Source organism: Perca flavescens, chromosome 9 (assembly GCF_004354835.1).
Source record: "Perca flavescens isolate YP-PL-M2 chromosome 9, PFLA_1.0, whole genome shotgun sequence".
Lineage (NCBI taxonomy): Eukaryota > Metazoa > Chordata > Actinopteri > Perciformes > Percidae > Perca > Perca flavescens.
Genome location: NC_041339.1, coordinates 20836801 through 20853537, shown reverse-complemented (window position 1 = coordinate 20853537; position 16737 = coordinate 20836801). Strand labels below are relative to the sequence as shown.

The 16737-nt window shown below is 39.0% G+C and overlaps 1 protein-coding gene across 2 annotated transcripts in view; it reads right to left on the bottom strand.

Moving 5' to 3' along the window:
- The window catches only part of negr1 (neuronal growth regulator 1), a 153112-nt gene that overhangs the window by 67516 nt on the left and 68859 nt on the right, over positions 1-16737 (bottom strand). For both annotated transcript variants that reach the window (XM_028587407.1, XM_028587408.1), the window contains exon 3: positions 3333-3458. In XM_028587407.1, the coding sequence (XP_028443208.1) occupies positions 3333-3458 (126 nt within the window). The remainder of the gene's footprint in view (positions 1-3332; positions 3459-16737) is intronic.

The following is a 16737-nucleotide window of genomic DNA, read 5'->3' as shown; positions in this document are numbered from 1 at the left end:
GCCGATTCGTTTCGGTATTAAGAGAGGACCTACAGTAAGTCACACTGGAAAACGCCCACGGTAAACCAGAGAAAATGCAAGGTTCAAACATAATTCATTTGGAGACAAGCTTTGCATCTTTGAAGATAGACGGCATTATGAACAGGGGATGTCCACACTCCACACACAGCACAGCAGAGTTATAGTGTGTTACAACATGTAGCACATGAGAAGATAAGCAACGGCCCCTGATGTAGATGACGACTAACGTTACGCTTGTTACTGTAAGTGCAATAAAAACTTTGTGAGTAAAAAGCCAATACTTGATCAATCTGTTCGACAGGCATAAACATGCAGAAAAAGCAAAATGTAAATCTGCTAGGTCTGCCTCTCATTAACTTCCTCTGTTTTACACAAGCACAGCGCGCTACTCTGCAAATGGCAAATTGTTACAAACATGCTAAAAAGGAAGCTGTCTGCATGTAGTCTATCTGTTTATCTTCGTTTGCCACAAATCTTGAAATTTGGCAAATACTTGTAAACTTATGCCGACCTTACACCAAACGACTTTTCAAGCCATTCCACTGTTGCAGACAAATTTCCAATATCGGAATGAAATCCTGAGAGTCTTGCTAGAGTTGGGGGGCGCTCCTGTCGTCTCAATCGTTTAGTGTAAGGTGGTCATAAAACTTAGTCTGAGTCAGTCTTTTTTCTGTCTTGACGTTCCAACTAAATTAAACATGTTTGATATTATCGTAAGTTTTAAGCCTTGGTAGTGAAGTTAAATCATGTGAACATTACTAAAAACCAATGGGTGCGCTCCCTCTAGCACCAAACAGGAAGCAGCAAATGGCTAGAGCCAGTGTTGTTTATGGTTGCTATGGCGCCGTGCTAAGCTAAACGCTAAAGTTGCGGATTTTCAACACTTCTGAAGCGCGTCATCCAACAGGAGCTTTAGCGGCGGATAAACGCAGACCAAAAAAAAATATCATGAAATCAATCATGAAATACATTGTACTTAGATATTATTGTAGCTGGACTTTTGCTGAATACAAAAAAAGTTATGCTACTTTAAAAATACTGCTTACATCAGTTCAAATTGACAACAATATTGCATATAGAGCATTCCAAAATCATCTGTGAGTCTCTAATTCCCTCAGACCCCTGAGGGATAATATGACAATGAAGGAGTACTAGAAGTGGCTGGCTGAGGGCTTTGCATCAACAGCTAAATGCTTTGGAATGAGTTTTCGAAGGAAGGATTCAGTTTCAAAGCACTTAATGTGTGATTTGACTAGAAGCCACCTAAAAAACTTGTAATGATAAAACTAATAAAAAATCTTTCTTAATGCACCTTAAATGATACTTTACCAACTGCCAAAGCGAATCAGAGGCCCCCCTGCAGTGATGAGTGCTGCAATTACTTTAACTAGAAATCCACAATACGCATATTTGATTCAGTGGCGGAATGTGCTTTGGTAACACAGTAAACTACTGCCTTGAGCGAGAAACAAAATCCATGGCTTGGTCTATTTCTTGGTGTGTTTGAAGAGCCATTTAAAAAAACAGAAATGTATAAGTATAAGTGAGAAGTAGGAACATTTTAGGATGTTTCATTTTTGAATACTAATTAGGGATGTACCGACTGTGAAACTTCGGGCCGATACAGATGTTTAAAACATTATTTTGGCCCATACTGATGTTTTGTTGTTTTTGTTGTTTCCCCTTTTGTGACAGGGAAACGAAGAAATCTTCATTATAAAAAATAATTGAAGTGTTTTAGAGTAATTCATCCCTTCTTCATCTTAAATTAGCACACATTCAAATTCATGAAACAACCTTTAATGTATCCTTCTTTCAAATGAAAAATAACTGCTTTAGCCTGCTATTACAACAAATGTTACCAACTCAATGACAATAATATTTCAGTAATTAGGCTACATAGCCCAACAAAAAAATTTTGGGAAACAAATTAAGTGTAAAAAAGCCATTACAAAAGCAATAACATAATAATATATTATCCTTGGAGTGTAAAATTGCTTAAATCAAGTTAATGTAAAACTTTTGTCAATCCACTGTGCCATGAGGATAAGCATTCTCACATGAGCCAGTACCTTACGAATGTGTGTGGCCATGACGTTGTCGATCTTGGGGAGACAGACCTCAGCAAAACGACAACGACTGGGCTGTGTCTAGGCTTCGAAACGGCTGGTCATTTCATGCGATGAACTCCATCACCTTGCTAGTTATCCCTTTAGCTTTGGCGCCATTTGTTTGTTTCTCTTACTGTAAACAAACCACTGGTGCGCACGCCAACCTTTGACCTTTTACTGTACATCATGCCAGCGTTAGTCAGCGTTAGTCTAGTTAGTGGACTAAATCAGCAGCTGCAGTAACAGCATATGCTAGCGGACTGTTGTCCGAGTCGGCCTCTGCCATCGGTGAATCTTTTGCCATCTTTTTTGCAGATAGGCCAATGGCAGGCAACGAGGCAAATATTGTCCATTAACTATGTTCTGTCAATAAATCAGTGCATCCCAGTAGTTAAAAGGCATATGGATAAATTTTCCAGGATAGATGGTCTGAGGCAGAATGTGGCTGCATTTGCCAGACACCCCAAATTATGTGTGATGGACCAGTCTGTGGCTAAGTCTGAACTCAGGGTAAAGTATATAAATATGATCGGAATGTAGGAATGTAAACAAGTAGTTCTTTCTTACTATTGCATCTCTCCAGCTGTTTAGAGCTAAGGCGAGTCTGCCTTATAGTGGAAACTATTTTACAACTGATTCACAGAAAAACAATGAATTGGGCATTGCTTCTTTCCTTAAATACACAGCACTCACTTGCAGGAGCTCCATATGTTCTCAGATCTCACTGTCTCCATGATACTGTATGTTTCCTTAAATATATTATTATTTATTTTAGATTATTTTTTGGGGGCTTTTCCCTTTATTAGACAGTGACAGTGGATAGACATGAAAGGGGGAGAGAGATGGGGGATGACACGCAGCAAAGGGCAGCAGGTCGGATTTGAACCCGCGCCGCTGCAGGACTCAGCCAACATGGGACGACTAGATGCCGCCCCTTGAATATATTATTAAATCCATTCCTCTTCCCTTCTTCTGTCATGAATCCATCCATCCATTTCTTGCTCCATCCCTTCCTCCTTCCATCTCTTCATCTGCAACATAACTACCAGTCCTCTCTTGTCCTCAGTCACTCACCTATTGATCCTGTCCAAGCTTCCTCATTTCCTCTCAATTCATCCATTCATCCATACGTCCTTCCATCCATTTACCCACCCACTTATTCATTAGCATAGGTATGTATGAGAGGTGAAGTGAACTCACCTAATGGGGTTATATGTCTCCAGGAAATGCTTGGCTCGGGTTTCCCACTGGCTGTGCAGATGAGCGACACATTGCTGCCCTCGTTTACCGTGATGTCAGAGGAAATGTCATATATCTTGGGAGGAACTAGAAAAAAGGAAGAAAAAATATACAAATTAGTATTTCGCATCTGCAACCTCTGGCTCATTCACCAACATCATCTATATGTATTATCACATTACAGTGAATGTATAGTGGGTATCTTAACGATGAGATCTGGCCTTTGTTCCAGTTTCAAACAAGGAGATACAGTACATATACAGTACATGCTATACTTGATCCATCACTTTAGGTAAAATCCCACTAGGTACCTTATATTCAGACTGCATGATTCAGTTTGACATTTCCATCTAGTTAAATGTTCTCTGTAGGATGATTTGATTTTCCCCTTGTCAAACACAGATAATAATAGGCAATTCTAGCAACTTAGAAGGCATACTGTTATGGCATGGATACTAAAAAACTAAAGAAAGGTGTTTTAAAGGATACCAATTTTTCTGTATTTTCTGTCATATCTATATTGTTACGATGTTAGCTGTTCATATTAAAAGTGGCCAAAGCTTCATATAATAAGGTAAACGTATGCCTGTGAGCCAAAACCTCAGATTTCACACTGTTCTGAACGCTCTAGTTTCAATTTTTTTTAAACTCTCGGCTCGATATGACGTCATGCCGAGCTGGTTTTCTATAGATGGTCATCTGCTCCAGGCATGCTTCTGCAGTGTTTACATTACATACACCTGCTGCATGAAGCTCCATGCTAACGGAAAGAAACCTGTAATCTTGGTTGCAGATGTTGTTATTTTTCCCCAATTTCCGGATTACATTCCAGCTGGAACATGTCCCTATGTGTAGTTTTTGGTTCAGAAGCCTTTATCTGTGATTTTTGATGGTAGAAATTGCTGCTATACTCTGTTCCAGTCCACTGCTTACTTCATATAGCTACATGCTAACGCCAGAGAAAACTGTAGCCAATGTTGTTAATTCCTCCCCAATTTCAGATCACATTCCTGCTAACATGCCTGTCTGTGTAGTACCTGGTTCAGAAGCCTTAGTCTGGGATTTTTCACGGTATAAAATCCTGCTATATAATCGGACTGTACAGAGATAGCGAAGCAGAGCAGGCACAGATTTGAGATTCTGCATACTCAGAAACGCTGACCAATCAGAGCAGACTAGGCTTTTTGGGGACGGTGGCTTAGTGAGACAGGTGCTCCCACAGAGGGTCTCAGATGGAGGGGAAATACAGGAGCAGTGGATATTTTCTCATGTTACTATTGTTTTCTCACAAGGAACAAACACTTAACTTGAGATATGTCTTGATAATATGAGGAAAAATAGAAGAGTGTTTTGGAAAGAAGCAGGACTCTATTGGTGGCTAACATGTTAGCTAACACAGCTTGCCAGCAAATGTTAGTGTAACATATGCCTCTTGCATGTTACATTAAAACACAGTTTGAGTTCTAATTCCTTTTCTTAGTAATTTAAATTTTATTTAGTAGTTGTAACATGTACATATTTGTCAGATTTTCATATTTTTATACTGTTATTTCATATTTAATAAGTTACTAGGTTACGGTATCCAAGGTAACATTCCAGCTATAAAACTTGTATCCCTCAGGTGAGTGTGTACTGTAATATCAGTTGATGAAACCTGTAAATATTAATGTATAGTTTTAATGAGACATCCAGAGTAGGGCTGAAACGATTCCTCGAGTAACTCAAATAATTTGATTACTAAAAATCCTCGATGCAAAATGATTTGCCTCGAAGCTTCGTTTAATTAATGTCACCAACGTTGTATCGCTCACAGTGTTTCCGCACAGAGGATTATTACTGTCACACACCTTCTGCTCTCTGCTGCTGCTGCTGATGATGATGATGCTGATACTTAGGGGTGGGAATCACCAGTGGCCCCATTATATGATATCATCTCGATATTTATGTCACGATACAATATTATTGTGATTTTAAATATATTGCAATATTCTGCGATATATTGCAATTTATTAAATTTTTTCCAACTTCCCAATTTCAAATTATGTCCCCAAAAGGAAACTTTGTCAACATCTGTTTTATCTAAAAAGATAAATTTCTGTTTGTTCATCTCACTTCAATTTTATTGCTGCAAAATGGAATTGTCACGCAGACAAACTGACCAACACATATATAATAATAGATCGATACTTGGCGTCTGTGTATTGATACAGTATTGCCACGGAAAATATCGCGATACTATGCTGTATCGATTTTTCCCCCCACCCCTACTGCTACTGCTACCGGGCAGTAATAGTGCTTAAAGACGTCTACAAATTACAACACCGAAAAGAGATGCAACAAAAATATTTATTAATTTAATGATTAAATAAGGTAATGTCTCCAAACTTACCTCAATTATAACTTGTATCCTGCTAGTTATAATACAGCACTTACTTTAAAAAAAGAAGTTAAATTAATAAATATTTTTGTTGTATCTCTTTTTGGTGTTGTAATTTGTAGACGTCCCTAAGCGCTCTTACTGCCTGGTAGTAGCAGCAGTAGCAGCAGCAGAGAGCAGAAGCCAGCAGGCAATTGTTATTTACATAAACTTCTGGTGTACTTACAAACTTTACAATCCATCGTTTTATGATGATTTATGATTTAACCTATTTGTACTAGTGTAGAAGTTTGGTATCATTTCGGGCATTATTAGTGGGGTCATTTACGAGATACAAACGTGGATCTATTAGCGCCTACACTAAGCTATTCAGCTGATAACGCTAACTCGTCCAATGTTCGATCCAGGTGAGAAAAGCTTCTGGGGGGGTGTTTGGCTCGAGGTCATGGTGCAAAGGACCGTAGGGGGAAATTACTCCGAACCATCACTTTAATCATCCATTCCACGAAGTGGACCCGACAAAAGTAAATCACAGAGTCGTATGGACGATGAAACTACACCAAACACAACTACTATCAAAAATAAAGACAAGAAAATACGTAGTGGGGACCACAATTTGATCTAAAGAGCTGGAAAAACAGCTGATTGTTGCGCACCGTTTTCTCTCATGCTCTCTCTTCACGGAGAAACAGCTGATCAACGATCTACTAGCATAAGTGTAACAGAGCTGTGTGACATTGTAATCAAATATATAAATGAAAATATGTTGAGTATAACTAATATTGACATATAGGCCTACATACAGATCAGTCTCAGGTTGAAACCTGTAGTTCTGAAAGTTAAGTTACACAACTTAAGGTAATGTTTATGTATGTTTAATGTTTGCCTTAGTTTGAGGTTGTTTCAGAAAATGTTTTCTTTAAAAAACAGTGTAATATGGCACTTAAAACTTAAAGGAACACACCGACTTATTGGGAATTTAGCTTATTCACCGTAACCCCCAGAGTTAGATAAGTCGATACATACCCTTCTCATCTCTGTGCGTGCTGTAAGGCTGTCTGACGGCAACATGTTCCTATTTACATGTTGTGATTACATGTTACATTGTTTTTTGTACACGCTGTGACTCTACAAATCACAACATGTAAATAGGAACATGTTGGCATTATTTTGTCACTTTTGTCACAATTTGGAGCAGTAGGCTAGTTGGAACCAGTTACCTGCAGGATCTGTGCTAGGCTAAGCTAATGCTGGAACCGTCAGACAGCGTTACAGCACGCACGGAGATGAGAAGGGTATGTATCGACTTGTCTAACTCTGGGGGTTACGGTGAATAAGCTAAACTCCCAATAAGTCGGCGTGTTCCTTTAATGTTTAGTTTTTTTGAGAGATGATATGATATTGATTGCTTTTTCCAACAAAAAAAATATATATTATTGCTCTTCAATAAAACAAAAGTATTTCTTATCCGATTACTCGATTAATCAATGTAATAATTGGTAGAATACTTGATTATTAAAATAATCGATAGCTGCAGCGAGCAGCAGAGAGCTTGGCCACAGAAATCATTATTGTAAGTTTTCTTTATTACTTAATTTTATATTGAGTAGTTTTACTGAGACCGGGCTTGTAGCCCTCAGATCCCGAAGCTTGTTAGCAATAAACGATTAACGACAGAGGTAGGTGGAAGGACCACAGACGGAGCTGTCTGTGGTCCTTCCGTTGGGTTCCAACTGTCAGTCGTTAGTCTACAACCATCACACATCCCAACGCAGAGATTACCATCAGCGGCAATCAAAGTGTTAACGGGGACATTATTAACTGTACACAAATGAAGAGATGCGAACACCCGTTACATTAGCCAGGCAGTAAAGCCACTCGTGTTCAGTTGTCTGTTTCCTTACAGTAAATGATAAAGTCACCTTTCTTTTAAAACAATGAGATCATGGCATGATTCATTTGTCTTTATTTAATAGTTTTTAGGCACAGTTAAATATATCATGAGCAGTGATTAAGCTGTTGACCATAACTATGTTAAATATTTTCTGACAGAGCTTGGCAGTCAGTTAGTCCCACTCCCAAAGGCTTCAAATGGCTCAATCGTTTCTCAAACAGCTATTCACCAGAACAAAGCTAGACCTTTTTGAATCACTCAACAAAAAAATGAGACGTGGGCAGTGATTCATAGGTCTGGAACCAGGCTACACTTTCAGGGGTTTGAAAGCTGTGTGTCATAAAGTCCCTAAAAAAAGCATTATTTCAAAAAAGAAAAGTGTAGTTATTCTTTTTTTTATTGAGAGCAGCTCATCAACAGTCCCTGCTGGACATTACTTACAACCATAATTGTCAACTTTCTGGGCACCCAAATCCTCTTGGAGCTTTGATGTTAAAAGCTTCGGTATTAAAGCTGCTCAAAACACAGGCAGACACACATGCAGCCATCCACAACATATTCAACCGAGCACACATGCAGACAAGTGAGCGCACGTACACATATGCAGGCTTATAAGACTGAGACTGAGACTATTTTAATCTGTAAGATTTGAATCTCTGAGGGAGCTTTTCCGCAGTGGACTGTGCTATACAGTAATGGCTTCTCAGTCGTCTGGGGCTTCAAACTATTCGACCCTCTGATCCCTCCTGATGCCTGTTAAAAAACTAACAAAAGAAAAGTTGATTCAACAATTTCCTCTTTAGACCCACCAACACTTTTTGGAGTCACATGCTCTCTTTTGTCATTGACCGCTCTACAGTTTAGCTGCAGCCACCATCCTCTTCACTCTATTGTGAGCAACAATACAGTGGATGTGGCTAAGAACATACAGTATGAATAATGACAATATCCACAATATGTTTTACATTAATTTAGAGTTACCTTACAGCTCTTGTCTTCCCTCCTCAAATATTGTACAATGGAGTAAAAGAAAAGTAAAAAAATAAATAATAAAAAAACTTTTTTACTGTACTGAAAATAATGATTTGTGGTCTAGATCCACTCTTGCACCAATATTCATCAACATTAAGCCCATAAACACTCCGCCATAATCTGAATGCACCAACCGTGTGTATTTTACTTGTATATTAAGAGCAAATAGCCTACAGTTAAATACAAGATGGTGCATCATTAAAAGCATCAACACTCATATACTGGAACTTCTATGGAGCAAGGAGAAAAAACATCTATGATTCACAAATGGTACCACACCAGCCTGTATTGACCCAGCCAGACACAGGCATAGCCCTCAATGATATGAGGGACTGCCCTGGAAAACATTCTCATCACTTGTGTTTTCTGTTTTGCGGGGGATATGCGTCATTTTTGATCAACAGATCTGGATCTAAATGAGATGAAAGTGGCGAACCTTCTGTGGGAGAGGACCGGAGGCAATGTTGAATCTAGGTTATTGCTTGTCAGACTCCTGTGTTTACTTGCTGTAGGAGCCCACTGTTGACACATCTCCTCAGTGTCTGATAGCACAAAATTGAAAATGTTGGGGTTGTCTACTGATCCTATCTCTCCCTGGCAGGGACTGAGAGGTTTTCAAAGGTTCAGATGAAGAGCCCTCAGTTTTTTTTTTAGCTCAGAGCTACTGTAGCTCAGTTGCTTTACTGTATAACACTGTTTGCTCCAGCACAGAATAACAAAAAAGTTCTGGAAACAGAATAAAAGATCAATGAGAAATCTGTTAAACTTTAAACAAATAGGAATGTCTTTGAAGAAAAGAACAGTCATTTATTCACCAGACAATAACCCATGCTTTTGTTTCATGTCTTTAAGAACTATTGTAGTTAGACACCATCAAACAGTTCAGACTTGCGGCAACCAACACTGCTTCAGGTAAGAAGTAAGACAACGGATGTGTCCGGATATTTACTTTCTTTATTTGAGTCACCACAAACCTATTTCTAAGTCTGAATTATGTCAAGTTTAGGATTGGAAGAAATTCCAAAGATAGAAAAAAAAATAATTGCATTTACTACTTTTTGCTAAAATCACCACAATACAAGCTCATTTAGGCTGTCAGGTATGGTGCAAAATGCTGACGATTCACAAGTCTGAAATTACTGCTCACTGTTCAATACGAAGCATTTATTATAATGATGGGGAATAGTGAATGAGTGATAGAGGGACTTCGGACACAGCTAATGCATTTAAAATGTGATTCTGCCATCTGTTGTCCCTTATTTAAAAAAAAAAAAAAGCATCCTAAACAAGATCTTATATAAGTGAGAGTCTCGTTGCTAGGTTACAGTGCTGAGGCATTGCAAGCATTGTTGCTAAAAGGCAATAGGATGGACACTTGATATTGAGGACTGAAAGGGGCTTCCATTTGGCAAATAGAAACTTAAATCTATTTGAAATTCTACACCCAGTAATGAGGAAATCAAGTTACCAAGTGGCTGCAGAAGTTAAAGTGTTAGTTTATGTCTACCTTTCGGTTAATGGTGCTCTTAATGGTTAATGTATTACTGGGTAATTTCCAACTGAATTATAATTGTTGATGTCACACACTAATTATTCTTATGAATGTATGAGTGGTGGTGTGAATAGCGCTGTTCAGTTCAATTTACATACTATCAAAAATGGCAACATTAAAAGCCAACACAGCAGAAAGTTTAAGGTAGCTCCACCATTACCTTACTTGACAGCATTAAAGCTATTTCACACCATGATGCAGAAACTCAGTGCAAAAATGCAAAACATTTGCATACAGAATTACAGCATTGAACCTTTGGTCACACCGGCTTGGATGATTTTCTGCTTTTTTTGTGTTGCATTTCACACCAAAATAGAGAAAATGCACCTGGATTGGATGAAAGGAACAGAGTCTACAGGTAGCGTCGGCAATGACAATGTTCCTCTTTGAGTTGAAAAGATACCATGGATTCTTTGGCATGCTGAATGTCAGTGCAGGCAGTGTGCTTTAAGCGCATATTTTCAATTTTGTATTTAAATTATTAGCATATTATAGTACGTATAACACAGTTGAAGTGGGATAAGTACTAAAAACTCTTTCTGCTACGTGTTTTTTTTTTGCGATCAACATTTTATAAGCACCTTCAGACATACAAAACAAATTGCACAATATGTAACAGGCAATGTCAGATAGCGCACATAACAGAGAAACACAAATTGAACAAGAACAAAAACCCTCTCTCACCCCCCTACCCTCTGCGGTCTCGAGGAAAACAAAACAAACAAACAAACACTAACCACACTAACACAATGTCGATGCTACAAAATCTCAACAGAAAACATCGGTCTACTCGTCCATTCCACAAAGTGGATCCGACACAAGTAAATCAAAGAGTCGTATGAACGATGAATCTACACCAAAAACCAAACAAGGCAAGAAATGACTTAGTGGTGATCACAATTTGATCTAAGGAGCCAACTGCCAATCTCCCAGTCAAATCACACTGGCCCTCATTTATCAACCTAACGTAGAAACCAGCGCAGATATGAGCGCAGAAATCATCTTACGACAGGCTTCACGTGTGATTCATGAAACGTTCGTATCACACCAATCAGAGCGTAAGAATGGTCGTACATTGATAAATGCAGCGGCTGGAAACGATAATAACGTAATTTAAATATCACGCCCCAATATATTCTCGGTTTTGAGGCCTCTCCACTACAATTTACGACATGACGAGACGTAATCCGGCTGAGAAGCGGAACTTTTCAGAGGTGGAGATTGAAACCCTGATATCTCAGGTTCACTTGCATTAAAGTGTGTACTATTTGGCAGCCTGAAAACTGGTATTAAAGGCTGTAGAAAGAATGCGGGATGAAAAGAGATCACAGATGCGGTCAACCGTGTTGCCGTAGTAAATCGGACTCCAGCTGAAGTTTAGCCTATTTAATTTATACATCCTTGACACATTTTCTATAGTCCTAATAGTAATATACAGGCTTCTATTGCAATCTCTTAGGCCTACATGGTGTACCTATATTTAAATAAACACACGGTAGTGGAGTTTATGCAGTGTCTTTTATTTTACTCGTGTTTTTTTTCATGAGTCAGAACGAGGCAACAGCTGAGGGAGAGTGCGTGTCCTCCGCCCCCCGTGCTGAACCACCACCTCTCCTGACAGCAGAGGGGCTGGGAAAACAAGCCGAAATAACTCGGTCAATGGCAGAAATAAATCGTTCAGGACATAGAAATGAAAACCTGAATAATAAATAAAAATGTTGTGCATCGTCATGTTTCCTGTAGCCTATGAATATCCTTGCCAAACATAACACTATAGGCTACCTTTTAAAAGCGAGGAATAATATCCTGTCTCCTTCGTATAGCCCCCAGTTGGGGCTGTGCTGGACACTGCTCTCTGGGCATCGGGTCCTCTGGCTCCATCACTACATTTATGGCACCCAGTTTTCCTGCGAGATGTTGTGCAGAACCCTACAGGCTAAAACAATGTTGCAGACTTTTTCTGCCGTGTATAGGGTCCCCCCCGCTGATGCAAGCCATCTGCCCTTAAACAATCTGATGAAGCGCTCCACCGTGGCACGTGTGCGTACGTGTGCACCATTGTACCGGCTCATAGAGGTCTTCTAAAAGAGCCAGATCTGCCATTGCTGATAAGTGATCAACTGATCCCTTCTCCTTCTCCTGTTAAACTGAGTATATGCTGCACCGCAAGGCCACGCTGACTCTGAAACTTGCGTACACAAGTTCAGACCAGACGTGAGATTTTATTGCAGCCTACGCTCACGTTCAAATTGATAAATACCGAGATTTGCGTAGGAATCGGCGTACGCCCGTCCTACACCTGTTTTAGGTCGTACGCACGTTTCATAAATGAGGGCCATTGTGTCTTGTTGACTATCCCTTTGCAGAAAAACAGCTGATTGTTGCGCACCTCTCTCTCTCTCTCTCTCACTCTCTCGCCCCTTCACGGAGAAACAGCTGATCAACGATCTACTAGCATTAAGTGTAAACAGAGCTGTGTAACATTTTTATCAATTATGCAGTATAAATGAAAATTGGTTAAGTATCACTAATAGATATACATATAGGCCTATAGAGATCACTCTCAGGTTGAAACTTAAAGGCAATGTTTATGTATTATTATGTATAGTATGCCTTAGTTTGAGGTTGTTATTGCATTTCATAAAATGTTTTCACAGAATGTAATAAAAATGTAGCTTTTTCCAAAAAAAACCCCACTCTATTGCATTTTTTTTTTCAATTACTCTAGTTACAAAATCTCCCTACCAGCACCTCTTTACCTCATTAGAGGTTTACAAAAGAGTAAAAGTGACAATTCACCATTTTAGGAGGTTATAAGTTGGACTATTTCTTGGCTCTGAACAGTTGCCAGGCATTTGGCAAAGACTCCAGTAAGTTACTGCCTCCAGCAAAGAAATATTCTGGCGCACATAACTAGAGATGTCAAAAGTATTCACATTAATTACTCAAGTAAAAGTATAGATACTAGGGTTTGAAAAGACTTCTGTAGAAGTTGAAGTATCAACTCAAGCTTTTTACTCAAGTAAAAGTGTAAAACTACTGGTTTCAAAACTACTTAAAGTATAAAAGTAAAAGTAATGCAAGGGGAAAAAATGCCATTAAGGACAAAAGCTTAGGCTGCCCCACAGGGGCCTATAGTGCACTACCAAACATCCACAAAAAAAGGAGCACCTTGTTCAATTGTATTTGTCTGTTCAAAAATATAAAATAAAAAGTTGAGCTAAAAAAAAAAAAAAAAAAGCACAAGGCGACATCAAAGAACAGTTTGTGTATTGCTAAGGCCAAAGGGTCAAAATTAAATGATTTATTAAAAATGTAATAACAATAACTTATTTCAGACTGAGTCTGTTTTTCGGCAGCTAGAGTTTGGTGTTAGAATCCTCTACAGTGAAATACAGACACTTTTACACCGTTTAACTGTCAGTTAATGTTGATGTCGATGTTTCAGTTCCCTCTAACGTCCGTTTTCGGAGCATCAGAGAGAGGTGCCATTATTTAAGTGGCACCTAATAAGGCACCGAAAACCGGGTCTGTGCAGGTGCGATGGATCGCGTACAAACCAATAGGGTGTCGGAATGGTATATGTTTATACTTCTCATCCAACCGCAATCAAATTCACTCTATCCGGATGGTGCGATTTATCTGGATAGGGTTTTTTTGTGTGTGTGTTTTTGAATGATGACAAACCGGAATGAAAACAAGCCAAACTGAAATAGAAGTTACGAGGCTATTTTTAAAATGTAAGGAGTAGAAAGTACAGATAATTGCGTGAAAATGAAAGGAGTAGAAGTAAAAAGTCTGCTTTAATATAATTACTCCAGTAAAGTATAGATACCCAAAATTTCTACTTAAGTAAGGTAACGAAGTATTTGTACTTCGTTACTTGACACCTCTACACATAACTCCACGTAGAACTACAAATTGTAATTTTTACACTTTTTGTACCGATTAAACAAATTAAATATAACATGTTAATCATACATTTTTACAGGTGCTAGTAGTCAGATTGTGTTACTGACAGAGCCAGGCTAGCTGTTTCTGGTCTTTGTGTTAATCTAAGTTAAGATGCTAGCTGTAGCTTCATATTTGATGGATAGATATGGGAGTGGTATTGGTCTTCCCATGTAACTCTCTGCCAAAGCAATTAAGCATATTTCTCAAAATCTCAAACTTTTCGTTAAAACATGTCCTTCGTCCAGAAATTCCTTTAAATCAGTTGAGTGTTTTGGCAAACCGGTGCCCTCCTCGGTTACTGCTTGTGACTAAAAGCAACTACTTGGTTAGAGATGGTTAGAGAAAGGTTGTCGTCATGTCTGAGTTGCAAATTATTCACATGGATGTTTGTCGTGAAAAGTCTTTTAGACATTGTTGCTGGAATCCTTGCTTGCCAATTTCTTGGTTACCACATTATCTTGAAAGCCTGCAAAGTCCATTACCATCATTCTTTTCTAGGGTGCATCTCTCTGAGTGCCCTATATTATCCCTTTTACACCTCATAAACCTCTTGAAAGATCAGAGATAGGCATGACTGTGCTGCCCCTTGAACAACAGAGCATTATAACCCATGCCTCAATACCTACACACACACACAGCATGTTGTTTTCTGTAGGTGCTAATTCAGTAACGATGCTATGATTGTCATGTTTGCCCATTCCTCTCTAATTTCCTCTTCTCCAGCCCAGCGGGAGGTGCTGAGAGTGAGCTGCCACAACTGATCTGGGCGGCGTCATCTCTCTCCTGGCAAACGCCTTGGGTGAATAAATAAGCCTCTAATGACGCCACCTTGAATTACGGAAATGCTTACAGCTGCACTATTAAAATGCTGGGGTTATCTTCTGGAGCTGCAAAGTGGGATGCCCACAACTGTGTTGTTCTATGAATTCTGACAAGTCTCTCCAAGATGACTTCTGCTACCAAATTGCAGGACCCCATTACTGGCAAAACCTACTGCAATCCAGCTTTCCAATTAGAACACAGAGGGGAAGCCAAGCCACTTGTTGTAATGGACGACAGTATGGGCGGTGGGGAGGTAGAGCAGTCAGGGAGAGCTGAGAGGGGGGGAGACAGAAAAGGACATAAATTCCTGCTTCATTTTCTGTAATTCAAATCCATCATTTGTCCACCATTATCCTACACAAACTGAAGAAATGGATGAAGGTGCTGTAACTGCCCCAAGCATATTTCCTGTCCAAACACAATACGATGTAACGCAAATGCTTACTGATCTGAGGACAGATAATTTTTAATCAACCGCATGCAGCACTTTGGAATTGGATTAGGGGTAGCTTTGCTTAATACATTGAGGAAATCCTGAGATCTTTGAATAGCTTCTTGCAATTCTAAACATACCTACTCCAAAGCTTCCCCAAACCGCAGGTTGTTTGAGATGACATTGATACAGATGGATCATAACATACCTGTAAAATATATGTGTGTTTGTACGGCGTAATATAAACCTCAGTAATGAGACAATTTCCACACAGCTATTCCTAAAGGTTTTCAATTCCCTTTCCTCACTGCAGGCAGCAAGAAAGAACCAACTTCCAGCCTGTTAATTAGGTGTCAGACACGGAAACTAAACATAAACAGTGACAGATTATATTACTCAAAGGGATTACCTCTATTTGCAGTGTCATAAAGCAGACACAGAGAATTTGTAGTACTTAACTTTGTAAAAAGTTCATCCAAGTAGAAAGAGAAATCTGCCATTATTGGCAGGGTTTTTCCACTGCACGTGACACAAAGTTAGTGGCTGGAAAAACCTTGGCCCTCCAATTTAGCAATTTGTATCTTTTACTGTGAATATGGCTGACTTTCAACATTCCATAGCCTTCAGCTAAGCCAGCTGACTTCAAAAATCTGTGTAATTATGAAGGAAAAAGGTTTACTTTTTGGACACACAGCATAGTGTGTGTTTGTGTCTAAGTAGGTGGGTGTAACGATACAGGTATTCGTATTGAACCGTTACGGTACGAGGCTTTTGATTCATTGGACTAATCCTTTTTCATTTAGGAATTGTCATTTAGGATTGTGTGAAATATAATGTTCTCAGTGCCGCTGCACTCAACAAGGCAGCCCAAACGAGGTAACAGGCAACCAAAGAGGTTATAATAATAAGAGGCGACACTCCATTGGGTCGCCCATACAACATCTGCGCCCAGTCGCCGAGTCGCTGCCATTTTGGACTGAACTGAAGTGTTTGCATTAATGACGGAGATACGTAAAATATGCCATTCCTACTCATGACCAAGGTTATAATCATTAACGAAAACAAATGAAATAACGAAAACTAGGTGGGAAAAAACATTGTCGTTAACTGAAATAAAAATAAAAACGAGGCATTACAAAAAACGATAACTAAACTAAAACTGTAATGTCTGTTTGCAAAAATAACTAAAATGAAATAAAATTATCGAGTAAATTTCCTTAGTTTTCGTCTTTGTCAATGTCTTTCACAGAGCAAATAACGTTATATCATTCAGAGTTGACATTTCCGACCATAGACCTGTTT